Below are 21,298 nucleotides of genomic sequence, written 5' to 3'. Positions count from 1 at the left end.
GCACTACCTCCTGGGCCCGAACGTGATGTATGCAGTCCTTTGTAAGATTCTGTCTCCAGTTAAGTTTGGACAAGATGAAGCTCAGGTGCTGCTTCCACAGTAAATAGAGTGGCTCTCCTCTCAACCTATTTAAGCTTTGTGCTAGGAGGGGAAGCTTACTAGATGAGTTGGTCTACTACAGGGGTAGTCAACCTGTGGTCCTCCAGATATTCATGGACTACAATTCCCATGAGCCCCTGCCAGCATTTGCCCGTGTGCTAGCTCCAGCTCTTTCCTGCCTGCCCAAGCTCCCTTATCTAGACTGAAGGACACAGCTTCAGAGGAGACCTGACTGAGCCTCACTTGCACTGCAGAGTGCAAGAGATTAAATTTCAGATCAGTTTGTTAGTATTTCGATGTACAGTTGCTGTTTCAATGTCAGATTTTCTTCTGTGATTCCCTGAACTGGGGGTGGCAAATATTAATTCTCCAATGACAATTAAAAATGACACGACTGGTAGGACCACGCCGGGGCTGTTAGAGAAGTCCTGTTTTATAGTTAATGTGCTTCCTTTTGCCAGCTTCTGCTCCTGACTTCTCTAAAATCCCAATGAAGAAACTGATTCAACTACAAATAGGCAGCTCAGCTCATTTTGAGTGCAAGCCAAAGGCTTCCCCTAAAGCATCTATCACTTGGAGAAAGGGAGGTGAGCTGCTCCATGAAAATGAAAGGTATTATACAAATATGAATGTTTTCATATTCTTAATAAACTGTTGCTTTAGACACTTTATGAAATAACAGCCTGCACTGATATCCTTAAAAATCTAAATTACTAAATATGTATGTTTCCTATTTTCCTTACCTTAATCTCAGTTGGTATTTTTGTCCTATGTAAAAAATGTTCCCCAGCTACATGCAAATACAAACTCAGTTTTGATTTTTTTAAAAGGCTTTGTTTTACTCTTAATTCAGTGCAATGATACGTAGGTCTACTGACAAGTCTCCCAAGCCCCCCACTTCAGATGTGTTTCCCATGACATATTTAAATGTCAAGATTAAGTGGGTTAGTTTATAGCAGTAAAAAATAAAAATAAAAGACTGGAAGTGTAGTAGAACTTTAGAGGTTGATATATTGTGGCATGATCTTTCATAGACAGCAGCACCCTGCTTCACCGAATGCACAAAATGGAGTGAGATGGCTATTTCTGCATGTATTAATACCTGAACGTGCACAAAAGAATAGAGATTGAAGTATAGAGGAGAGTAAACTAATTTAACAAGATAAGAATGGAAGCTTACAGGATTACAAAGAAGATAGAAACCTTAAGAACAAAACAAACCCTGAATATAATACAGACTATATATTTGGAGGCACATCAAAGCTGAAATAATGAATAGTTGTTCTTGTTGATTATTGATTTATTTTGCCATGGGTGTATGTGTGCGAGACAAAAGCAAAACACTTGTCTCAGCTCCAAGTATTTGCTCTCTGTATTTAGGAGAGGACGGGGAGGGGGGGGTGGAATGAAAAGACAACATAAGGATTATTGTGGATGATTGCATTTCCCTGAACTTTGTTTCAATTGGGGGGGGGGGGTGTTGTCTAGAAGAAGAAGAGTTGCTTTTATACCCTGCTTTTCACTACCCAAAGGTGTCTCAAAGTGGCTTACAATCGCCTTCCCTTCTTCTCCCCACAACAGACATCCTGTGAGGTAGATGAGACTGAGAGGGCCCTGACAGGGCTGCTGTGTGACAACAGCACTGTCAAGCCTGTGACAAAACCAAAACTGGCTGCATGTGGGGGAGTGGGGAATCAAACCCAGCTCGCCAGATTAGAAGCCACCGCTCTTACCAACCGCACCAAGCAAAGGAATTAAACCCACAGTTTACAGAAGGTTTTGAGTGGGATTTGCAAGTAGAAAAAGATGGAACTATGTTGGGGATTGTAGCATTGGTTTGGATCCCAAAAGCTTTCGGAGGATGGTGCTGATGGTCACTGATGTTCTTGGATTCCCTCTGGTCACCAGCAGCTATTTTCAACCCCCTAGAAAGTTTATGGGCTGGAAGGCTGCAGCAGGGAAGGGGAAGGGTCTGAAATCATTTCCTCCTAGGTGGGCAGAACTCTGCCGGTGTATGGGAAAGAAGGAAATTTTGCACCACTTCTGTTGGGAATGGGCGATTCGACTCAGATAAAATGAAAACTACCCAAGTCAATGCTGATTTGGGTATTTTCAGACTTGCCGGAGCTGGATCAAAAATCCCATCAGTTTAAAACAGCCAAATCACAGAAGCCCAAATCAATTTGGGCTTGATTTAGCTGATTCAATATGTCATTGACAAGAACCCCAACAAATAGCAGATCATGACCATAATCCTACCTGCGTGGCATGGTGTCAGTATGGGAGAGGTGGCCTGCAGGCAGCCAGGCTGGCAGGCGGCCAGAGCGATGGGTAGCCAAACCCGGGCTCTTGCACGGCTGGGCTGGGCAGGGCAGTGCGGGATCACCAACCTCCTCCGCTGACCATCCTGCGGCCCTTGTAGTGTGGGCAAGATTGGTGGCAGGCAGTCACGCTGTTGGCCATCAGTAGCGGCAGCCTGGTCAGGGTGCCGGAGGTCCTCCGCCCTTCATGGCTGAGGACTGTCTGCCCACAAGGCTGGGAGCGCGCCTCACAGCCAGCTTCTGGGGATGGGCTCTGTCGGGGCCAGCCCAATCTGTGGCGGCCAGCTTTGCTGGTTGCTTGCAGATTGGCTCGCTGAGCTGGAAGCAGTGTCTGGACACTGGATGTGTCCTGGACACCGACCCGGACAGCGCTCCTCCCTTAGTGCCTTTTCACAAATATAAGAGGCTCTAAGGATTACAGATATAAGCCATTTACTGAAAAAGCCATATATTCATTTTTGACCATGGATTTTATATTTTACTCCTCAGTATTTCATATTTTACCATATCAGTATTGTTCTGTAAACTTCCATGTATTTAGTTTAACAAATCTAACTGCGCCACTAAAGATCGCATGGGCTTGGAGCTTGGTGTTCTAGGAAGTTTGTAAGCAGCTAGTTTAAAGACACTTGTTTATAGAAGTGGTGCCGCTCATAACCATGGTATATGATAAGAAGGAACAGTGTTATTTGGCATGATGCCTGGTTTTATTCTCGGACATTGAATCCACCTAATTATAATGATAAAATTCACACCTACTTTTAATTTCCCTCCTCTAAGGAGGCAGGTCAAATATTATAATGTTATGAAAATTTATCTGACAGGCTGATTGGAAGGGAGCTGTTCAGGGGAACTGAATTTGAGACATGCCCTGTTGCTACTTCTAGTAATTGGACTAGCTGCAACTTAAATACAGTTCTTATTAACTGATTCTCTGCCAGTTAGAAATGCTTGCCCTCTACAGTGGGTGGAATGAACAAATCCCCAGGGCAGAGACATCAGAAACAACAATCTAAACAGCCCAGCAAAGCCCAGTAATATCAGGGGCCATTGGATGGAGACAGAGGGTGTATGGAAAGAAGTGCTTTAATTTTTGGTGTAGATGTCAAAACAAGATTGTAGTAAGGGGGGGGGGCTTGGAGAGGGGCCTTCTTTTGATAGCATGACCACCAGCATTGAACTTTCTGCTTTCCCAGGTCAGGTGTCATCACATGGGCCCCCACTGGGCTCTGGATCTTTGTCTCCTGCTCTCAGTCTTTCAGGGGAGAATGCCCAGGCCAGTCTCCTGGCCTGGATTAAGGGAGAGATGCAGAGAGAGAGAGAGATGTAGGAGGAGTGAGGGATCAGACCAGGGTTGTGTGCTCCGGCATGCTTCGGCCGCTTCAGTGATCACTGAAGCCCGAAGCGGCCAGTGCTGCGGCACGGAGGGGAGGGCGCCGGCTCACACGCCACCACCACCTCCATGCTGCGGCGCTGGCCTCTTTGGGCTTCAGTGATCGCACAACCCTATATCAGACCTGGCTGTAGAGATTAGAATCTGCTACTCATTTCAACGCGCTGGAACTCAAGATTGAGCATGGGGAGAAGTCCAGTAACCAGGAAAGACACAATGCAGGCCTGCATCCTAGCACCCGTTGCATTCCTGAGTGCTACGGGCTTTCCCCCTAGTATTGAACAACAACAAAATGTTCCTCCATTGTTCTTTATCTGTTTCCTTCCCTGGAGTAGGTAGACAGAGCTTATATTATAGAGCTAGATTCCTTGATCCACCTGTCTGTTGAATGCTCAACAGCTACTGCTTGTGGAAGTTAGCAAAGATTTTGTGACAGAGACCATGAGTAAAAGGAGAATTCTTCTTGTTCTGCTAGTATCATATATATACATACTCTGCACCTTATCCAAAAAATATGCAGTGTGTTTAGCACAAGTTCTATGAATTCCAGGCCTCTAGTGAAAGGTATAGAAATCATGTTATTATTTCTGGGGAATCACTCATTGGATTAGGGTCATAGTTCCACCACCATTCATATCCTAAGATATATACAAAAAGACAGGGAATACAAAATGACTGACGCTTAACAATGGGTTGACTCCTGTGGGGTGTCTTTTTTCCCCTCTCTAAAAATCCACTGTGAAGAGAAAAGCCAGTGCCCTAGCAAATCAGCAGGTGATACAAATTATTCTGGATAGTCGAAGTGGTGCCAAGGGAACTAATAAAGCCAGGCAACCAGGCAGCACCATGACAGATCAGAATCAATGCTGACAAATGCAAGGTAATGTGTGTTGGAAGGGATAAACTGAACTACTCATGTACAGGGCTAAGTTGTTACAAATTAACCTGTAACTGCTTAGGGTTGGTGCGTCATTTCAGTGAAGACATATGCTCAGTCCGCAGCAGCAGTCAAAACAAAGGGAGCTGAAGTATGAAGAATGAGGTGGGAAATAGTATTGGAAATCTTTTACTCTTGTTATATAAATCGGTATTAACACCCTTAGACCCTGAATACCACATGCAGTCCTGATCGTCCTAGCTAAAAAAAACAGAAGGCGAATGAGGGATGGCAGGTGAAGATGCCTTAAAAAATCAAAACGGCTTTCTCAACAAACAGTAAGAAGGAAGATTGAAAGGAGATGGTGTTGAAGGAAGTATGATCATATTTTCCCCTGTCCTAGTTCATGTTCCTATATAAAAAAGGGAAGAATGTCACTGTCTTTACGACAAAAGGATAAGAGATTCTCACGGGATTCTGTTGTATTTGCTTTTCTCCGTCCTTCAAGATATAATATCATGTCACATCGTTGAGGCAGTGTGGAGCAGTGGCTGGTGTGTTCCCTTGCGCTTTAGGAAACTAAAGTCCAAATTCCTGCTGTGTAGAAAATTTCACCAAGGGCCAAAGACACAACAGGGACATCTGTGTGTATTTATTCACATGTCCAGCATATCGTATCTAAGTGTGGGAACAACACTGAGTGTGTTTGAAGGGCTGGGATGACAGAAAATCTATTACGCTAGTAAAGGTTGCTACTGGGCTGTACAGTTGGAAGCATTTTTCACGCAGCCCATCTCACTTCCAATATTAGAATTGGGCGAGGGAAAATGAAGAAAACAATACAACAAAATAAGAGAATGAAGGAGTTTGGTATTAGTTGTCCTGTCATGTCCTATTTGGCCTTAAATCTAACCAACTTGATTGTGTTATTATGAGACAACACTCAGGTTGAACACTCAGGAATAGAAAGGATGGGAATCATATATGAGAAACTAGAAGTCAGGTTATTGGTAAGATTCAGAAAGTGAAGGAATTTCCAAAGAAATGTATTATTGTTACTTTTAATGGGGAAATGTTATTTTGGGGAAAACAGTAGAGGTCCCAAACTTTTCCACATAAATAATGATTTCTGAATATTATGTTACATATGAGGTGATTATTAGTCATAAACATGATTTAGCTGTACAATTCATTCACACTTAAACAATTCATAACCATTCACAATTCATATACATTCATTGATTGACTAACATGTGGTAGTAAAATTTTGGCAGTATTAGCAACAAAATGGTTTACTCAAGCATTATTCAAGTAGAATCAAGCAAACACAATATGGCAATTAAGGAGGAATAAATGACTTTATGAAGAGCCTCTTGTGGCGCACAGTGGTAAGGCAGCCGACATGCTGTCTGAAGCTCTGACCATGAGACTGGGAGTTAAATCCTAGCAACTGGCTCAAGGTTGACTCAGCCTCCCATCCTTCCGAGGTCGGTAAAATGAGTACCCAGCTTGCTGGGAGGTAAACGGTAATGACTGGGGAAGGCACTGGCAAACCACCCCATATTGAGTCTGCCATGAAAACACTAGAGGGCGTCACCCCAAGGGTCAGACATGACTCGGATACTAGCACAGGGGATACCTTTACCTTTTAAAATGACTTTATATCCAAGTCATCACACTCTCTTTATGATGAGCACCTTTGTGTAAGAAAGCCATTATACATCTCATTTTTTAATTTTTAATCATTTATATCTATGCTGGCTTGCTGCTTCCACCACTTTATTGGAGTCTTAACCTATCCATCTCAGTCCAATTAATCATACCCAATGCATTTCAGTTCTGCAAGGGATGGAATTTCTAAAATTGCAGTCATATGCACGGTCATTTGGGAGAAAGTCCTACTGCATTCAATGAGAATTACTCCTGAGATTTAATAATTACTCCTGATCCTCCACCACAGGATTGGGGTTTAAATTTTGCTGCAACATGTAACTCGGTTGAATTTTGCATGAGAGGGAAGATTAAATATTCAACTTCTGAACAGGTGTTGAAAAAGATTCAGTTCATCCTTTTGTCAACATCTACCCACTCAGACAAACTGTCTATTGTCAAAATATGGTTATTTTTGTAAACCATTGTTTGGCTAGATTTATGCACCTGTTTAAAAGATTGCATTGTTGCTTTGGATGGGAAAGAAATCCAGAGGGAAGTTATTCCTTAAGGGGGGGAAAATACAGCAGCTGAATTTACGACCTGACTTTTGTAAAGGCATAGAGAACATATGTATTAGGTTAACCCAGCATTACTGAGTTTATTAATAGAGTTTATGTTTAAAGCAGGATAAAATTGTGTACTTTTTGATGGAAGTATTCTAATTCTCTCCCTCTCTGAACCAACTGATTTGAAGGACAGAAGGGAACCTTCTGAAATCATCTTTCTTCTGTGGGAAAGAAGCCAAACATGCAAACGACTGGCAGGGGTAGGGTGTGTGAAATCCTGCCTTTTCAAAATGATGTCTTCTGCAGCTATTTAATTCGTAAAACAGAAATGTAAACATTTTTTGATTAATAATAATTGGGCTTGGAATGCTGCTGCTTGTCACATTGCTGAAATTGGTATGTAGCTTAGTCTTTCTTATTATAAGTGTATTGAATCCTGTGACACATTTGGCCACTCCAGGACACATATTAAAATGCCCCTCTACTCCACATGCCATATAACTCTAGACTGATGGTACTACTCAGAAAGCTGAAATTATGAGATGCTAGGGGCCTATATGTGTGTGCCCTTCATACATCCACCTCCCCAATCCTGGTGTGAGTTCTTAAAACTATGTATACACAGGTGTATACGTGCCACACCTTTACCTCGATGGCCTAGGCTAGCATCTGAGAAGCTAAGACCTCAGAATTTAAGCAGGGTTGACTCTGGAACAAAGTTTGAGTCTGGTGGCACTTTTAAGAATGACAAAGTTTTATTCTGGATAAACGCTTTCATGAGCTTTGACACACCTTCAGGGTTGGTCCTGGTTTGTATTTGGATAGGAGACCACCAATGGCAAACCACTGCTGCATGTCTCTGGCCTTGAAAATGTTCATCATCAACTTAAGTTTGCTGTGGCAGTGCCTACCACCATAACTGGCATAATATCTGGGGAAATACTGAACAGAGAACATTGTGTAAGACAAGAAGGGAGTGCAGATTTCAGAATGTAATACACAGCTTATGGAAAAAGTGGGAGCCAATTAAACAATCTCTGGTGGAGACAGTCATGTTTAACTAGAGGTGCCCATCCACAGCTAGATCTAATGGAACCTACCCAGGCATGTTTGTGTAGTGTTCCAAAAAGAGGGAAATGTAGGCTGAAAATGGGGGAGGTGCTGATCAATTGGACAGACTGAATGAAGAATTGGTCTTGAAGCAGGGAGCAGAAGGAGAAAAGGGTAGAAAGATGTAAGAGGGCCAGCGTAGTAGCCAGGCCAAAAGAAAGAATGGCTGGCACAAGGGAGAGAAATGGTGACAGACTGAGAATGATACGTACCGTATATAAGCCGACCCGCATATAAGCCGAGGCACCTAATTTTACCACAAAATCTGGGCAAACTTATTGACTCGCATATAAGCCGAGGATGGGAAATGCAGCAGCTACTGGTAAATTTACAGGGTGGCCTAAGCACTCAATCCATGCTCCATCATCACAGGCTCTCCTATCCAGCCTCCCCCTCCAACAAATACAGAAAAGTCAAGAGGATGCGTAGCTGCTGGCTTTTGTACTCCGCTTTTCACTAACCAAAGGAGTCTCAAAGCAGCTTACAATTGCCTTCCCTTCCTCTCTTGATGCCAGACACCCTGAGAGAGCACTGACAGAATTGCTCTTTGAGAACAGCTCTGGCAGTAGAACCAAACACTACCCCCCAGGCCAGCAAACCAGAGCAGAACAACAGTACCTGAAGTTGGCAACCTACTACAACAACAGCTACCATACTGGGGGCTACAGTGCCCCCCCCAGAACAAAACACTGAAATAAAGAACTGTAAAACTGAAAACCGAAAGAAAGAACTGTAAAAATCAACTTTTAAAAGAAACACAACCCCAAGAAGAAAAGGCAAACAATGCTGCCCCTCAGATAAAAGAAGAAAAAAACACTAGGAGAAAGAAACAGTAAATCCCAAAGCACCCCAAAACCCACCCCACCCACAGAAACCAAAAGAATAGGAAAAGAAGGGGGGAAATATCAGTCAAACCATTGATATCCTACAAGCTGCCAGAGGAAGCTCAGCTTTCAAGATCTTTGCAGAAGGCAATGGTTGGCTGCGAGCATCCAGCTCACTTGCAAAAAGTTCAGCTTGCAAAGGCAATGCTACAGTTGGCTGGCTGGGAGCAACAACCTCAGGTTGCAAAGGCAATGCTACAATTGGCTGGCTGGGAGCAGGCTGTTATTTCAATTACCCACGTATAAGCCGAGGAGGGCTTTTTAGTGCTAAAATCTGTGCTGAAAAACTCAGCTTATATGCAAGTATATACGGTAAGTTGTCTAAGCCTAAAGTGTAATCTTAATTGAGAACAATGGTGCTAGAAGGATAATCCTTCAGTGAAACTGACCTTAAAATGTTGGATTGAATTTGAAATCCATTTCTGCTTAGATTTATACCCCCTTTCTGACAAAGGTGGGAATGAAGTGAGTTACTCTGAAGTAGATCCTAATGGAGCAAGAGATGAGGTTATTTTGCTGAATAAGGACGATTAGTTTATTGGATTACAGCTGCTCCTGAGTGAAATAAAATGTTAGGTTACTGACCCACAAGCACTGTTTATGCTAGGGGTAGTCAAACTGCGGCCCTCCAGATGTCCATGGACTACAATTCCCATGAGCCCCTGTCAGCATACTGTTTACCCAAAATTAACTCTTTCGGCACAGTTTGGATATCTAAACACAAAGAAAAGCACTCCTGGAATTCTGAGAATAATAGGTTACCTCGTGAAATTTTGGAGGTGCTTCAGGAATGGAAAATGGTAACTAGATAGGATGATGTTGGCCTATTGGCAGCTGTCCAGGGCCTTGTTTCATCCCCTCCTCCCGGGTTGTACCTTGTGTTACAGGGCCCCCTTCAGACCCCAACAGCTGGACAAGAACAGCTGCCAGACCACTGCATGGTCTCCTGGCTACACATTATGGTCAGGGTTTTGTGAGGCATGTTTGCTATGCTTGTTTTGTGTTACATTGAGAAGTTTCTCTGACAGTTTTGAATTGCAAGCGAATTGTCAAAATGAAAAACATTTTTAGTCATTGTTTGTTTACTCAGTAATGGCATTCAGTATGGTCACTGAACAGGTAGCTACTGTTGACACATGCTCACCGTGCTGATATGCCCCCTGGTCATCATGAACAGGGCCCATATACTGTAGAGACACTCATATTAAGTTTATATGCTGCTTTTATGCCTTCATATTTACTGGCATTTATCAGAAGTCATCATGTTCAGAGCTTGCAGAATTGAATTGCAGTTCTCAGGTGGCAGTGCAAAAATGTGTAAACTTAATTGGGCAAAAAAACCAAGCTGGAATATCAAACATCAAACCATGCAGTTCCCCATTTTCTCCAAAATAGTTTTGAGACAGCCAAGGAAAATGCCTTTTTCATTTTTGTGAGCTAGTATATTTGCTGTCATATACTTGCAGGAGAAGAGGAGGGAGATATCACTGTGATATCATACATGTGCAAAGATAAAGGAAAAAGCATGCTGAGAATGTGCCTATACAAATTAAATTAAGAATAATATTCTCTGAAAATATAATTTTTGTGTGTGTTTGAAAGGTGCACATTACAAATGGTTATGTGAAGAAGGGGCAATGAAGCATACCAACCAATGGCTGTTTTTCACTCCACTGTACCACTCTTGGTCATTGAAATACTCTTCTGTTTTTCTAGTAGCAACCCACTATCTGCTAATCCATCTCTTCCACGTACTGATCATCTTCAGTGTTCTGTGCAGTTCCACATAGGAACTGCGCTTGCGCAGGTTGGCCACCTGAGGTCTCTTCCAGAATTTTTTTAGATTACAAGGAAGCTGAGAGTACGCTTGTGGCCATTTTGCCGCTTAGCAGTCACATCCTCTGTAGGGGGCACTCCCCTTTTCCTCAGTTTCTCTTTCACCACCACGACAAAAGGTCGTATTTCCAGTGTCTCATCTGGAATTCCTCTGACAAAAACAAAAGAAAAATTATGGTTTAATAACATGGAACATATCTCAGAAAGCACTTTTTAAGAGGTATACCCATCACAGTAAAAAAAAAAATGTTTGGATGAGCATTTGCTTTCTTTCTTATACCTGGGTGAGGGGCAAACATGACTTAATATAACTTTTGTTTGCAATTCACCCAAAAAGCCCAGTCTGGCCATGCTGTGTATTCAAAGGCCACCTTGTGAGGGAAAGTGCTGCTTGGCTCTGAAATCCCAACAATTAAGGCATCTTCCTTGATAGAGCAACCCCACAGTATGCCGGATAAATCTCTGGCAAGGCTTGAACAATCTTTGGAGACTTCTGTTCCATGCATGGAACCAACACAGCACCAATTATCAGTTACTTTACCAGTTACTTTCACTTTGTACCTTGGAACTGCCACCAAAGAAGGCCAAGGCCAAGCCCTTCCAATCTAGGGTTCCACCTTATTCTTCTCTAAAACAGACAACGTTCTGTCTTAAATTAAAAAGAATAGACAGACCAATTCACTTTTTGATATTACTCAGGTGCCTGTCTCTTCCTAGAAGTTTAAGTACCCATATATGTACCAACAAGAACCAACCTACTTGGGAAAGCAGCGCTTTCAGCTGCCTCAGTCACATGAGGCACGATATCCTCCACAAAGATTCTTTGTGGGTTGTCAACCTCAGCTGAGGTGTCAGCCTTCCCACAGCTCTCGGGTCAGCAGCAACTCCAGCTGTCCAAGGACACACACCAAGCCCAGGAGCTTCGGGTGGAGGCCACGCCTGTCCCCTATTCGATTAGGTTAACACTATTGCTTGAGTGACTGCTGACACCTGGGCATTATCCATCATTCAAGCAAGATGGCACCCTTGATATACTGCAAAAATTTAGTTGTTTTTAAAAAAATATTTTTCTTGTGCACTTTGAAATAACGCATTCTAAGAGGAGTGTTGCCAGATTCAAAAAAACTTAATTGATTTGTGTAAATTTTAGTAGGTTGATTAAATATGTATTTACCATTCACAGTGTTATTTTAAAATAAAACTACCCCAATTAAAAATTGAAATCCTATTTTTATCAATAAACATATTTTAGCTGATTAATCCAACTATTTCTTGATCAAAGATTGCTTAAATTCTTAATTTTTAGCAAAGTTTGTACAAAAATAACTATAAATCACAGAGGGTTCATCCATGCTAACTTTTCTGCTACAGACCCCCAATATGCCGCCCTGTGGTTCCAGTGGGTCCCCTGTCCCTCCACAGCAGAATTTCAAGAAAACCGAGAGTTGGAGAAAGCTGAAAAATTTCTATTCTGCCACCAACTGTCTGCTTCTTCCCACCATTCTTGCTAAATGTCATTCTTGGGGTGGGGGTGGGTGGCAAAAAAGAATCCTTCTGCCTAGTCTATTTCTAGAACATTTGGCCATGTATTAGAAAATTTGTAAACCTTGTGTCACTTGTTTTGGTCATGATAAATGTAGCTCTCACAGAAACTTGGGTGAATTTGCTTTATAAAGTCTGTTTCCAAGTTATTGTGATAAAGTTATGTCACTTAAGAAAGAGAAGAGGAAGAAAATGATCGTTGATGAAAATTAAAGTGGTTTTGGTGGGGATCACTGACTAGATGAGTTTTTGCCTGCTATGGAGTGAAATTGCTTTATACTCAAGTTTGCTTTACGTTATGAAATAGTGAATCAGAAAGTAATATATTTGCATTTTACTTACCACTAATATCAGTTGGGGATTAATTTTGCAGTCTTTCTTGTTGAATAGTCTGGATTAATTTAGTAGGCATTTGATTGCTGTATAAAAGTTACCTTCAACCTAATTTCTACTTATCCTGTGCATTGCAGTGTTGTCAGCCAGAAGGTAATAAATTTAGCTTTATTATCATATCGATAGGGACTTTCCTTTGTTAAGTTCTGTGAAGAAAGGGATTTTATGCTATGGCATTGGTCTGAAAATACAACATTATTAGTCTCTCCCTAATTCAATATCCTATTTCAGCTTATGGTATTATTTTGAGTTGAGTTCAGAGAACTTTAAGAGGAAGAAAAATCATTTGTGCAGTTCCACAGATGCTTCTGCAAGGACTTGAGCAAGAATCTTTGTATTGATTTAATAGATTCTATGACAGTTCTGATTCTGCAAGCTGTTGAGCAACCTGTTACACTCAAAAAAAGTACATAATTGGATTAGTTTCAGTTTCTTGGCAAAGTTTTCTAGCACAAGGTATAAGATACCTATTTCTTTGATGGAGGATGCCCATGCTCAGCTTGCACTGTTTTGGGGAGGAGGCAAAAACGTTCATGTGTGCACGGTGCACAGTTTTTATTTTCACCTTTTAAAAGTTTGTGAGAATTTTGACATGGTACTAATGCATCAGCACAGAGACCAAGGGGGATTGCAGTGTTGATTCCTGCCAGCTGCTGTAGACTAGCGTTGAGCGAGATGCAGATGTATGTATTCAAGAAGGGCAAGTGGTGAAGTCAGACAGCCTGAAAGGCACTAGTGGATGGTTTCCAAATAGACAGAAGCTTCCAGTTTTAATGTCATGTTCACTAGAGGAACCATTGAGAAGGCTACAAATAAGCCAGCTTTCCTTTATGGCCGCCAACACCTTGCCTCACCAAATGGAAACACACTCAATAGGTCCCCTGATAGATTTTATTTCATTATTTATTTTAAAGTATTTAGTGTCCATCTTTCTTTGTAGTCCAGGACACCTTGCATCTTGATTATATAACATTATATATAGCATCCCAGTTCATAAAACTAAAAGTTTCCATAACAGTTCAGCCACAGCAACATATGGTTTTAACAGCCCTTTAGTTCCACATTAACTACCAAATAAATCTCTCTAAAAAAAGCCTGTACTATCTCCTTTTCAAAAAAAAATGTTCAGTGGAAAAGAGACATGTTGAATGACTTTCTGAAGCCGTACACTGCGGGAGAACATTTGCATCTCAGCCAACAGATGCAGCTCTTCGTGTTTGGACAGATACATATGCAGGCAGCAATGTTTTAGCTACTCGGGTCCAAAGCTTTTTAGGGCTTTAAAGCACTTTGAACTGTGCTCAGAAACAAATGTGCACCCAGTGCAACTTTTTCGGTGATACACATTCTTATGTCATCAGTATGCTCGCTACTGCATCTTACCATAATTAAAGTTTCAAAGCATTCTTGAAATGTAGCTTTCTCTGCAGCACTTCACGGTAATCATGTCTGGATGTAATCAGATCATGAATTACTATAAGACCTCATATTTCCAAGAGAGGCCATGGGCAACAAATCAAACAAGGTTTGGATAAAAACACCACACATTTCAGATGAGACCAATATCCACTTGCAGCAACAGTGTAGGTAAGCCTTTCTCAACTTTTTTACCATTGAGAAACCCCTGAAACACTCTTCTGGCTTCGAGAAACCCCAGAGATGACACAATGGTGCAGAATATGGTTGGGGAGCAGACCAGTGTACACTCCCCCCCATGGCTCCTCCCCACCCCCTCCAGATCCATGATTGGCCATTTGGGCATGAAGGTGGAGGGGCTGAAATCCGGGAAATCCTTCCATGGCCCTCAAGAAAACCCAGAGTTGAAAAAGCCTAATGTATCTATGTAAAGGGCAAATGTAGCCCCTTCCAAAACATCCTTGTCCCTTGGTTACAACAAGCACTTCAGTCTTGTCTGACCTGAGCTTCAGCTAGACCCTTTTAGATGCAAAATAAAGGCAGGTTTCAGATTACACAAAAGGCTGATAGGATGAAGGAGCACTGATGGTTTTCCTTGTATAATGTGAAAGACAGAAGCTGTTCAGATCAGTCTTTAGTTCTGAATAGAATATGTTGGTTCCTTTGAAGGCAGACAGTTTTGAAAACATGAGAGCCAGTTTGGTGTAGTGGTTAGGAGTGTGGACTTCTAATCTGGCATGCCGGGTTCGATTCTGCACTCCCCCACATGCAGGCAGCTGGGTGACCTTGGGCTCGCCACGGCACTGATAAAACTGTTCTGACCGGGCAGTGATATCAGGGCTCTCTCAGCCTCACCCACCCCACAGGGTGTCTGTTGTGGGGAGAGGAATGGGAAGGCGACTGTAAGCCGCTTTGAGCCGCCTTCGGGTAGGGAAAAGCGGCATATAAGAACCAACCTCCTTCTTCTTCTTCTTCTTCTTCTTCTTATATTAGCAAAGCTGAAATGCATTCTCAGATGGAATATTAAAGGAGGTAATAGAAGCCATGCTTGGTAGTGTCATAAAGTTCCTTCATTAGACCATTTTCCTCTACTTTTAAGACCCATTCTAGATAATTGAATTAAGTATTCCCTAAAACTGTGGCTCTCCAGATGTCCATGGACTACAACTACCATGAGCCCCTTCATTAGTCCAGTCTCCAATCTGGGATTGATTCATTTGTCCAGTGATATTTCCCCTCCTTTTCCTGCTAATATCCAGATTTCCTTTTTGTTTTGTTTTGTTTTGGAGAAATCTAAATTACTCTTTTATAGTGCATTACTGATAGCCCTCATAAGTCAAAACATCTGGATTTTAACATGTTTAGTTCCATTAAACTTTGCTATTTGAATCTGGGGTTCTCTCTGTCTTCGTTATCTGCCTTTGGCCTCAGATGTCTTTGACAGGAGCTACCCTTTGAGAGCCAGCTTGGTGTAGTGGTCAAGAGCAGCAGTCTGTAATCTAAAGAGCCCAGTTTGATTCCTTACTCCTCCACATGCAGCCAGCTGGGTGACCTTGGGCTTGTCACAGTCTTCTTAAAGTTCTCATAGAGCAGTTTTATCAGAGGTCTCTCAGCCTCACATACCTTACAGCAGGGGTAGTCAACCTGTGGTCCTCCAGATGTTCATGGACTACAATTCCTATGAGTCCCTGCCAGCAAATGCTCATGGGAATTGTAGCCCATGGACATCTGGAGGACCACAGGTTGACTACCCCTGCCTTACAGGGTACCTGTTGTGGGGCGGGAAAGGGAAGGCTGTTGTAAGCCACTTTGAGACTCCTTCAGGTAGTGAAAAGCAGGGTATAAAAACAAACTCTTCTTCTGACGGTTATGTCTTTATTGCTCAGAAGTATGCTAATTGCAAGCTTCCTGTTAGATGCCTTTTATTTCTTGTGTGTGTGTGAAAGTGCATTTGTGCAGATGTCTGCACCATTGTGGATTTGATAATTACCAGAGCCACAATTCAAATCCCACTTCTGCAAATGTTAAGTATTTGTTACAATTTCATCAATACAGAAAGCTGCTTCAAAACCTATTAGAATTCCCCTTTCAAATTCTACGAAGTGACATAATATATGAAAGGTCATGGATTGTTCTTTGGCGCTGGGCAGCACTTCAGTCAAAGTATTAATGAAAGGAACAACTGTGAATTCTGAGTATTAGGAACTCTTGCTGTTGTCATAAGTTTGCAGCTGAGAACCTGGTTCATTGTGTGTGAACCAGTCAAGTTCGAAGCATATCACGTTGCTGGAGCGCAAGTGTGTGTGTGTGTATGGGCATGTCCCTGTATCTGCACGCATTATTTAAAATACAGAGATTATCCACTATTCCACGCAGAGAACATGAGTTAGCAAATATGTCAGGATGTATCCTCTAAATCAACTTCCACCCTATTCATCTCATGCAGAGATCTGTTTCTCTCCCCCTCCCTGATAATAAAGATTTTTTTTTTGACAACACATTTTTCTGCCATTGATTAGCTTTGCGTCATTTCAAAAGAGTAATTCTTAAATAGAAGCAATTTTTCAAAAGCCAATCATGCTCTTTCATTTTCTAGACAGGTTTGACTTGCAAATAGCTCAAAGCGCTCTTCAAGTAGTTTGTTTTAATTAAACAATAGGCTATTTAAAAATATGCCAATCCTTTTTTTTTTCCTTTTACCACATCAACACAGCTGTCAACATTATTTTGTGTTGCTGCAGCAAGGCTGATACATGTGTTTCATCTGAAACACTTTAAAAGACTTTAATAATCTCAAAGTCTTTTTAAGTGTTTCAGAACATCAATTGATAAAATTAATAAGCACCACTTGTAATGTTCTGGTATAGCTACTGTTTCCGTTACCACGTAAACCTGTGCATATGCAGTATTACGATCTCTGTACTATGCAGTCATTCTTGAAAAGCTTCAGTAATGTTCTCTGCCTTCAGTAATGTTCTCTGCCTCATATTCTAAGTCGGGCTCTCATCTGGTGGCCTGGGGGACAACCAGAACCACCTCCCATTTATCTCTTACTTTTTTTTTTTTAACTCAAGGTCGGGTTTTCAACTTTTGACTTGTTTTACTTAAAGAAAAATATTAAGAGGGCTTATTCATGTACTTTTGGGCCTTGAAATTGAGAGGGTTTTGTTTTCAGGTTGTTTCAAGACAGTGTGGTCAGTGTTCAGTACATCCCAACAACCAGGATGGCTAGTATTTTCACAGTCAGTTATAATATATTATCTTTAAACCGCCCGTGGCGCCACGGGTGCCACGGACTAAATAATTTGTTAAGGGGCCTTGAGGTGGGCTTTGTCCGTGATGAGGAAGTGTCCGGATTGGACCCTTCCTCACGACAGACAATCGGAGGGACCAATCGGCAGGCGCAAAGCGCCTGCCGATTGGTCCCTCCGATTCCCAGCCCCAGCAACTGCGAGCCGCGCGCAGCGCGGCTCGCAGTTGCTCCCGGCCTAATGCGGCGAGAGGCCGCCGCCCCAGGGAGCCCCCGGCAGTCGCGCGAAGCACGGCTGCCGGGGGTTCCCTGCCTGCCGCCCTGACGCGGCCGCCGCCGCCAGAAGCCCGCCGCCGCCGCCCAAGCCGCCGACCAGCCCGCCGACCAGCCCGCCAACGACGACAGTAAGTGCCTAGCGCCTGCTGCATTTTGCTGCAGCGGGCTTGCTTACTAGTTATAATATATAATGTATTATTATAACAGGTTGTGGAAATACTGGTCATCCTGCTTGATGAAGGAGTGTGATATTATTTGAAGGGTGGCAAGAAGTTTTGATGTTATCTTTGGCATGGCAGAATCTTAAGAAACAGTCACATACAAACTATTTTTTTTTCAGACAATAGTTTATCCTGTGATATTGTTTTATTTGTTTTGTAAATTCCATACATCATCTTTATACGTGTGTGTGTGTGTGTGTCTATGTGTGTGTGTGTGTATTGCGTTGGATCCATTGAAAGATTGTCCAAGGTCCACACAAGGGTTGCCAATCTTTCCCACTTTAATTTCCCCGTCAGCCATTTCCAACTCTGGGCACATTTATTACCAGGGTCATGGAGTAGCAACATAGGTTGGGACGGAGAGGAGGGCAAAATCACTCCCTCCTGGGGAAGCCAAGATCAGGCTCCAACTCCCTGCATTCTCCTTTGGAACGTCTTGTCCAATCCAAATGTAACATACCATATATATGTGGCGGTTTGTCAGTACAAACAGTATAGTGTAACCTTTCTCCTATTTATAACTACTATCTTTGTGGCAGGGTTTAAAAAGAAAGAAAGGCAAGAGAAACAGAATCAAGCATGATTTTATCTAATTATTTGCAAAGTGTACATTTGGCTTCCAATTAATGCATATTTTATGATACTAGCAACAGATGGGCCAGCAGTCCTTTTTCAGTGTTTTCTTTTGCAGTATCATATATTAGTTAAGTAAATAGCCTCTTTCATGCTCCTCTTCCTACAATATCTAATTTGTGGTTGTTTAGCATAGTGGCCTCGCTAATGTCACAAAGGCCCTTCTGCGGCATCTCTGCCTTTTCCTGTTGGCAGCCAAATGGAATATAGCTGTACCTGCACTCAGCCGTCTTAGGAGTTTTCCTATAAGCAGAAAGAAGAAGGAGGTTAGTTTTCAGGTCTGCCATCTAGTCAGTGCAAAAGCCAGGTAGATAAGGCTGGGAAAGGTACACGAGAAAGATTGCACTATACCATTCTGTACTAATTGTAGTGCATATTTCATGTTATATTCAGGCAAGATACTCAAAAGTAAAATGCTTTGAGCTGGATCCCACAATTCTGTTGGTCTTTGTGCAGGGAGCAATTACTTACCTGGAATCTATGGTAAATTGTGACCCTCGTTTTCATTTTATTTCCCAGTGCTTCTTCCTACATTCCCCCCCCCCCCCCGTCTTGTACTTCAAGATCCAGCATGGTATAGTGGTTAAGAGGTGCAGCTTCTAATCTGGAGAACCGGGTTTGGTTCCCTGCCCTCCTCCACATGCAGCCTGCTGGGTGACCATAATTCAATTATAGTTCTCTAGTCTATAGGACCTCTTTCAGCCCTACCTGCCTCATAGGGTGTCTGTTGTGGGGAGATGAAAGGTAGGCAATTGTAAGCTGCTTTGACATTTCTTTGGGTAGTCAAAATCAGAGAAAAAAAGAACAGCTGTTCTTCCTGTTGAAAAATTAAATCCTTTATGTTAGCATCTCAAAGCATATTCCTATACCAGGGTTTTGTATGCCATCCGTTCCCTCTCCCCAACTGGCCAATGATGGATCTGGAAGGGGTGAGAAGGGGAGGGATCCTGGGTGGGCGTGTACACAGCCATGCTTCCCAACCAAATTCTGTACGATTGTGCCACTACTGGGGTTTATCGAGACCTGAAGAATGTTTCCAGGATTTCAAAATGGTAAAAAAGTTGAGAAAGGCTGTCCTAAACCAGTGCCCCTAGCCATCTCATAGGGATCATAGTCTATTCCTTACCCATTGGGAACAATTGCTAGGCAGGAGGACAGGTACCAGTGTGACAATAACCCAGACAGTCACCAAAAGTGAATTTGGGCATAAACAGGCCACAACTTTATTTGACAATTCAAATGAATGTGGGCACACCGAAGGTGAAGAATGGTGGATCCAAGCCGTCCCTCCCCATGCTGTGGGGAGGGACGGTTTGGATCTTTTCCCCCTAAATGGGGAAAAGAACCCAGCCAAAAGGGCACAGGACCCACCCAAAAAAACACCCACTGTGAGAAATGTAGAGAACACACCCCAGTCACACCATAACCGCAAAACAGGGAGGGAAAGAGAAACGCAGCGAGAGGCAACGGGCAGCAAAGAGAGAGGGCTGTCGCTTCCATCTCTCCCTTTTAGGTGCTGTCCCCATGCTGACACGCCCCTGTGCTCTACACGTTCTCCACATGCCCAGCAAGTGCGTTGGCATGTACAGGGACCCACTGCTGGATTCCAGGCTCACCTGCGCTCCTTGTGTATCAATGACTGCCCTGTGCTCGAGAGAGGCCAAACTCCTCCTCCTCCCAGAGGAGAGGGAAGGGAAGGCGATTGTAAGCCCCTTTGAGCCTCCTTTGGGTAGAGAAAAGCAGCATATAAGAACCAACTCTTCTAGTGAGGGGTTTCACTCTCTTTTATTCTATAGAGATTTTAGTTATTTGTGTTTTATTTTAATTTTTATTTATTTATCTGTTTATTCATTCTTGCAAAATAGCTGAGGCAAACAAAGGGCGCTCTTATATCAAGAGGAGCAAGCCCCCAATAAGCCCGTCCAAGCCATTTACTGAGTCCCATAGGCGTGGCAGCAATCCAGCCAGGCGAGCAGCAGGATCAAGTGGCAAGGGAGGCAGCATGGAGGCAGTCACAAGGAACACTCGAACGCATGAGAAGAGGGGAGAAACGCAGCAAGCTGCAAAGGTGGCAGACAGCAACAAGAAAAGGCAGTCACTTCCACCTCCCCCTTTTATGTTCCGCCTCCGCATTGCCCCACCCCTGCGCTCCATGCACTCTCCCCATGCCCCAGCACATGCATTGGCACATGCGGGGACCCACCGCTGGATTCCGGGTTCGCCTGCACTCCTATCACAATGGTTGCCCTGTGCTCAAGGGCAGCAGCAACAACATTTCTGAATGCATGACTATCTTTGGTGTCTATATAAGCAACTACCATCATCCAAGGTAGATGGCACTCTGACCTATGAAGGACTCATCTGAGAAGTGGAGGCACCAGACCAGTCCTGGCACTGGTCTGTTAATAGGTGTTTGCTAAACTTTCACAATGTGATGAAAGCATGTCAGTGTGGGAGCTAGTGCAAAGGAGAGAAAGGGAGATATACCATGTAACCAGTGGATCCAGCTGCCTCATAATAAGCTTTTTTATGCAGCTAGAAAGGAGGGATCTGAACCTGCTATTTTACAGACTCTTGTCAACGTGAGGCAGATTTTCAGTGAAGCTGATTTTTCCCCCCTGTTACAGAGTGTAATGAATATGCACATTTCTCTCTGCAGTCTTACAATCTTTTCCCCCCACCACTTGTATTTTTAGAACAGCACTGTTAAAAGATGGAAGCCTACAAATAGCGAATGTGAGTAAATCAGATGTTGGAAGTTATACTTGCCTGGCGGAGAACCAGTTCGGAAATGCTAGTAGCTCAACAACTTTATTAGTTACCGGTAA

The 21,298-nt window shown here is 42.9% G+C and overlaps 1 protein-coding gene across 5 annotated transcripts in view; it reads left to right on the top strand.

Annotated features, from left to right (window-relative positions):
• The window catches only part of CNTN3 (contactin 3), a 232,517-nt gene that overhangs the window by 171,716 nt on the left and 39,503 nt on the right, over positions 1 to 21,298 (top strand). For all 5 annotated transcript variants that reach the window (XM_077325207.1, XM_077325206.1, XM_077325202.1 and 2 more), the window contains 2 exons: positions 561 to 711; positions 21,167 to 21,294. In XM_077325207.1, coding sequence (XP_077181322.1) covers positions 561 to 711; positions 21,167 to 21,294 — 279 coding nt within the window. The remainder of the gene's footprint in view (positions 1 to 560; positions 712 to 21,166; positions 21,295 to 21,298) is intronic.

This window comes from Paroedura picta, chromosome 3 (assembly GCF_049243985.1).
Source record: "Paroedura picta isolate Pp20150507F chromosome 3, Ppicta_v3.0, whole genome shotgun sequence".
NCBI classification, from domain to species: Eukaryota; Metazoa; Chordata; class Lepidosauria; order Squamata; family Gekkonidae; genus Paroedura; species Paroedura picta.
This window is presented reverse-complemented; position numbering and strand designations above follow the sequence as displayed.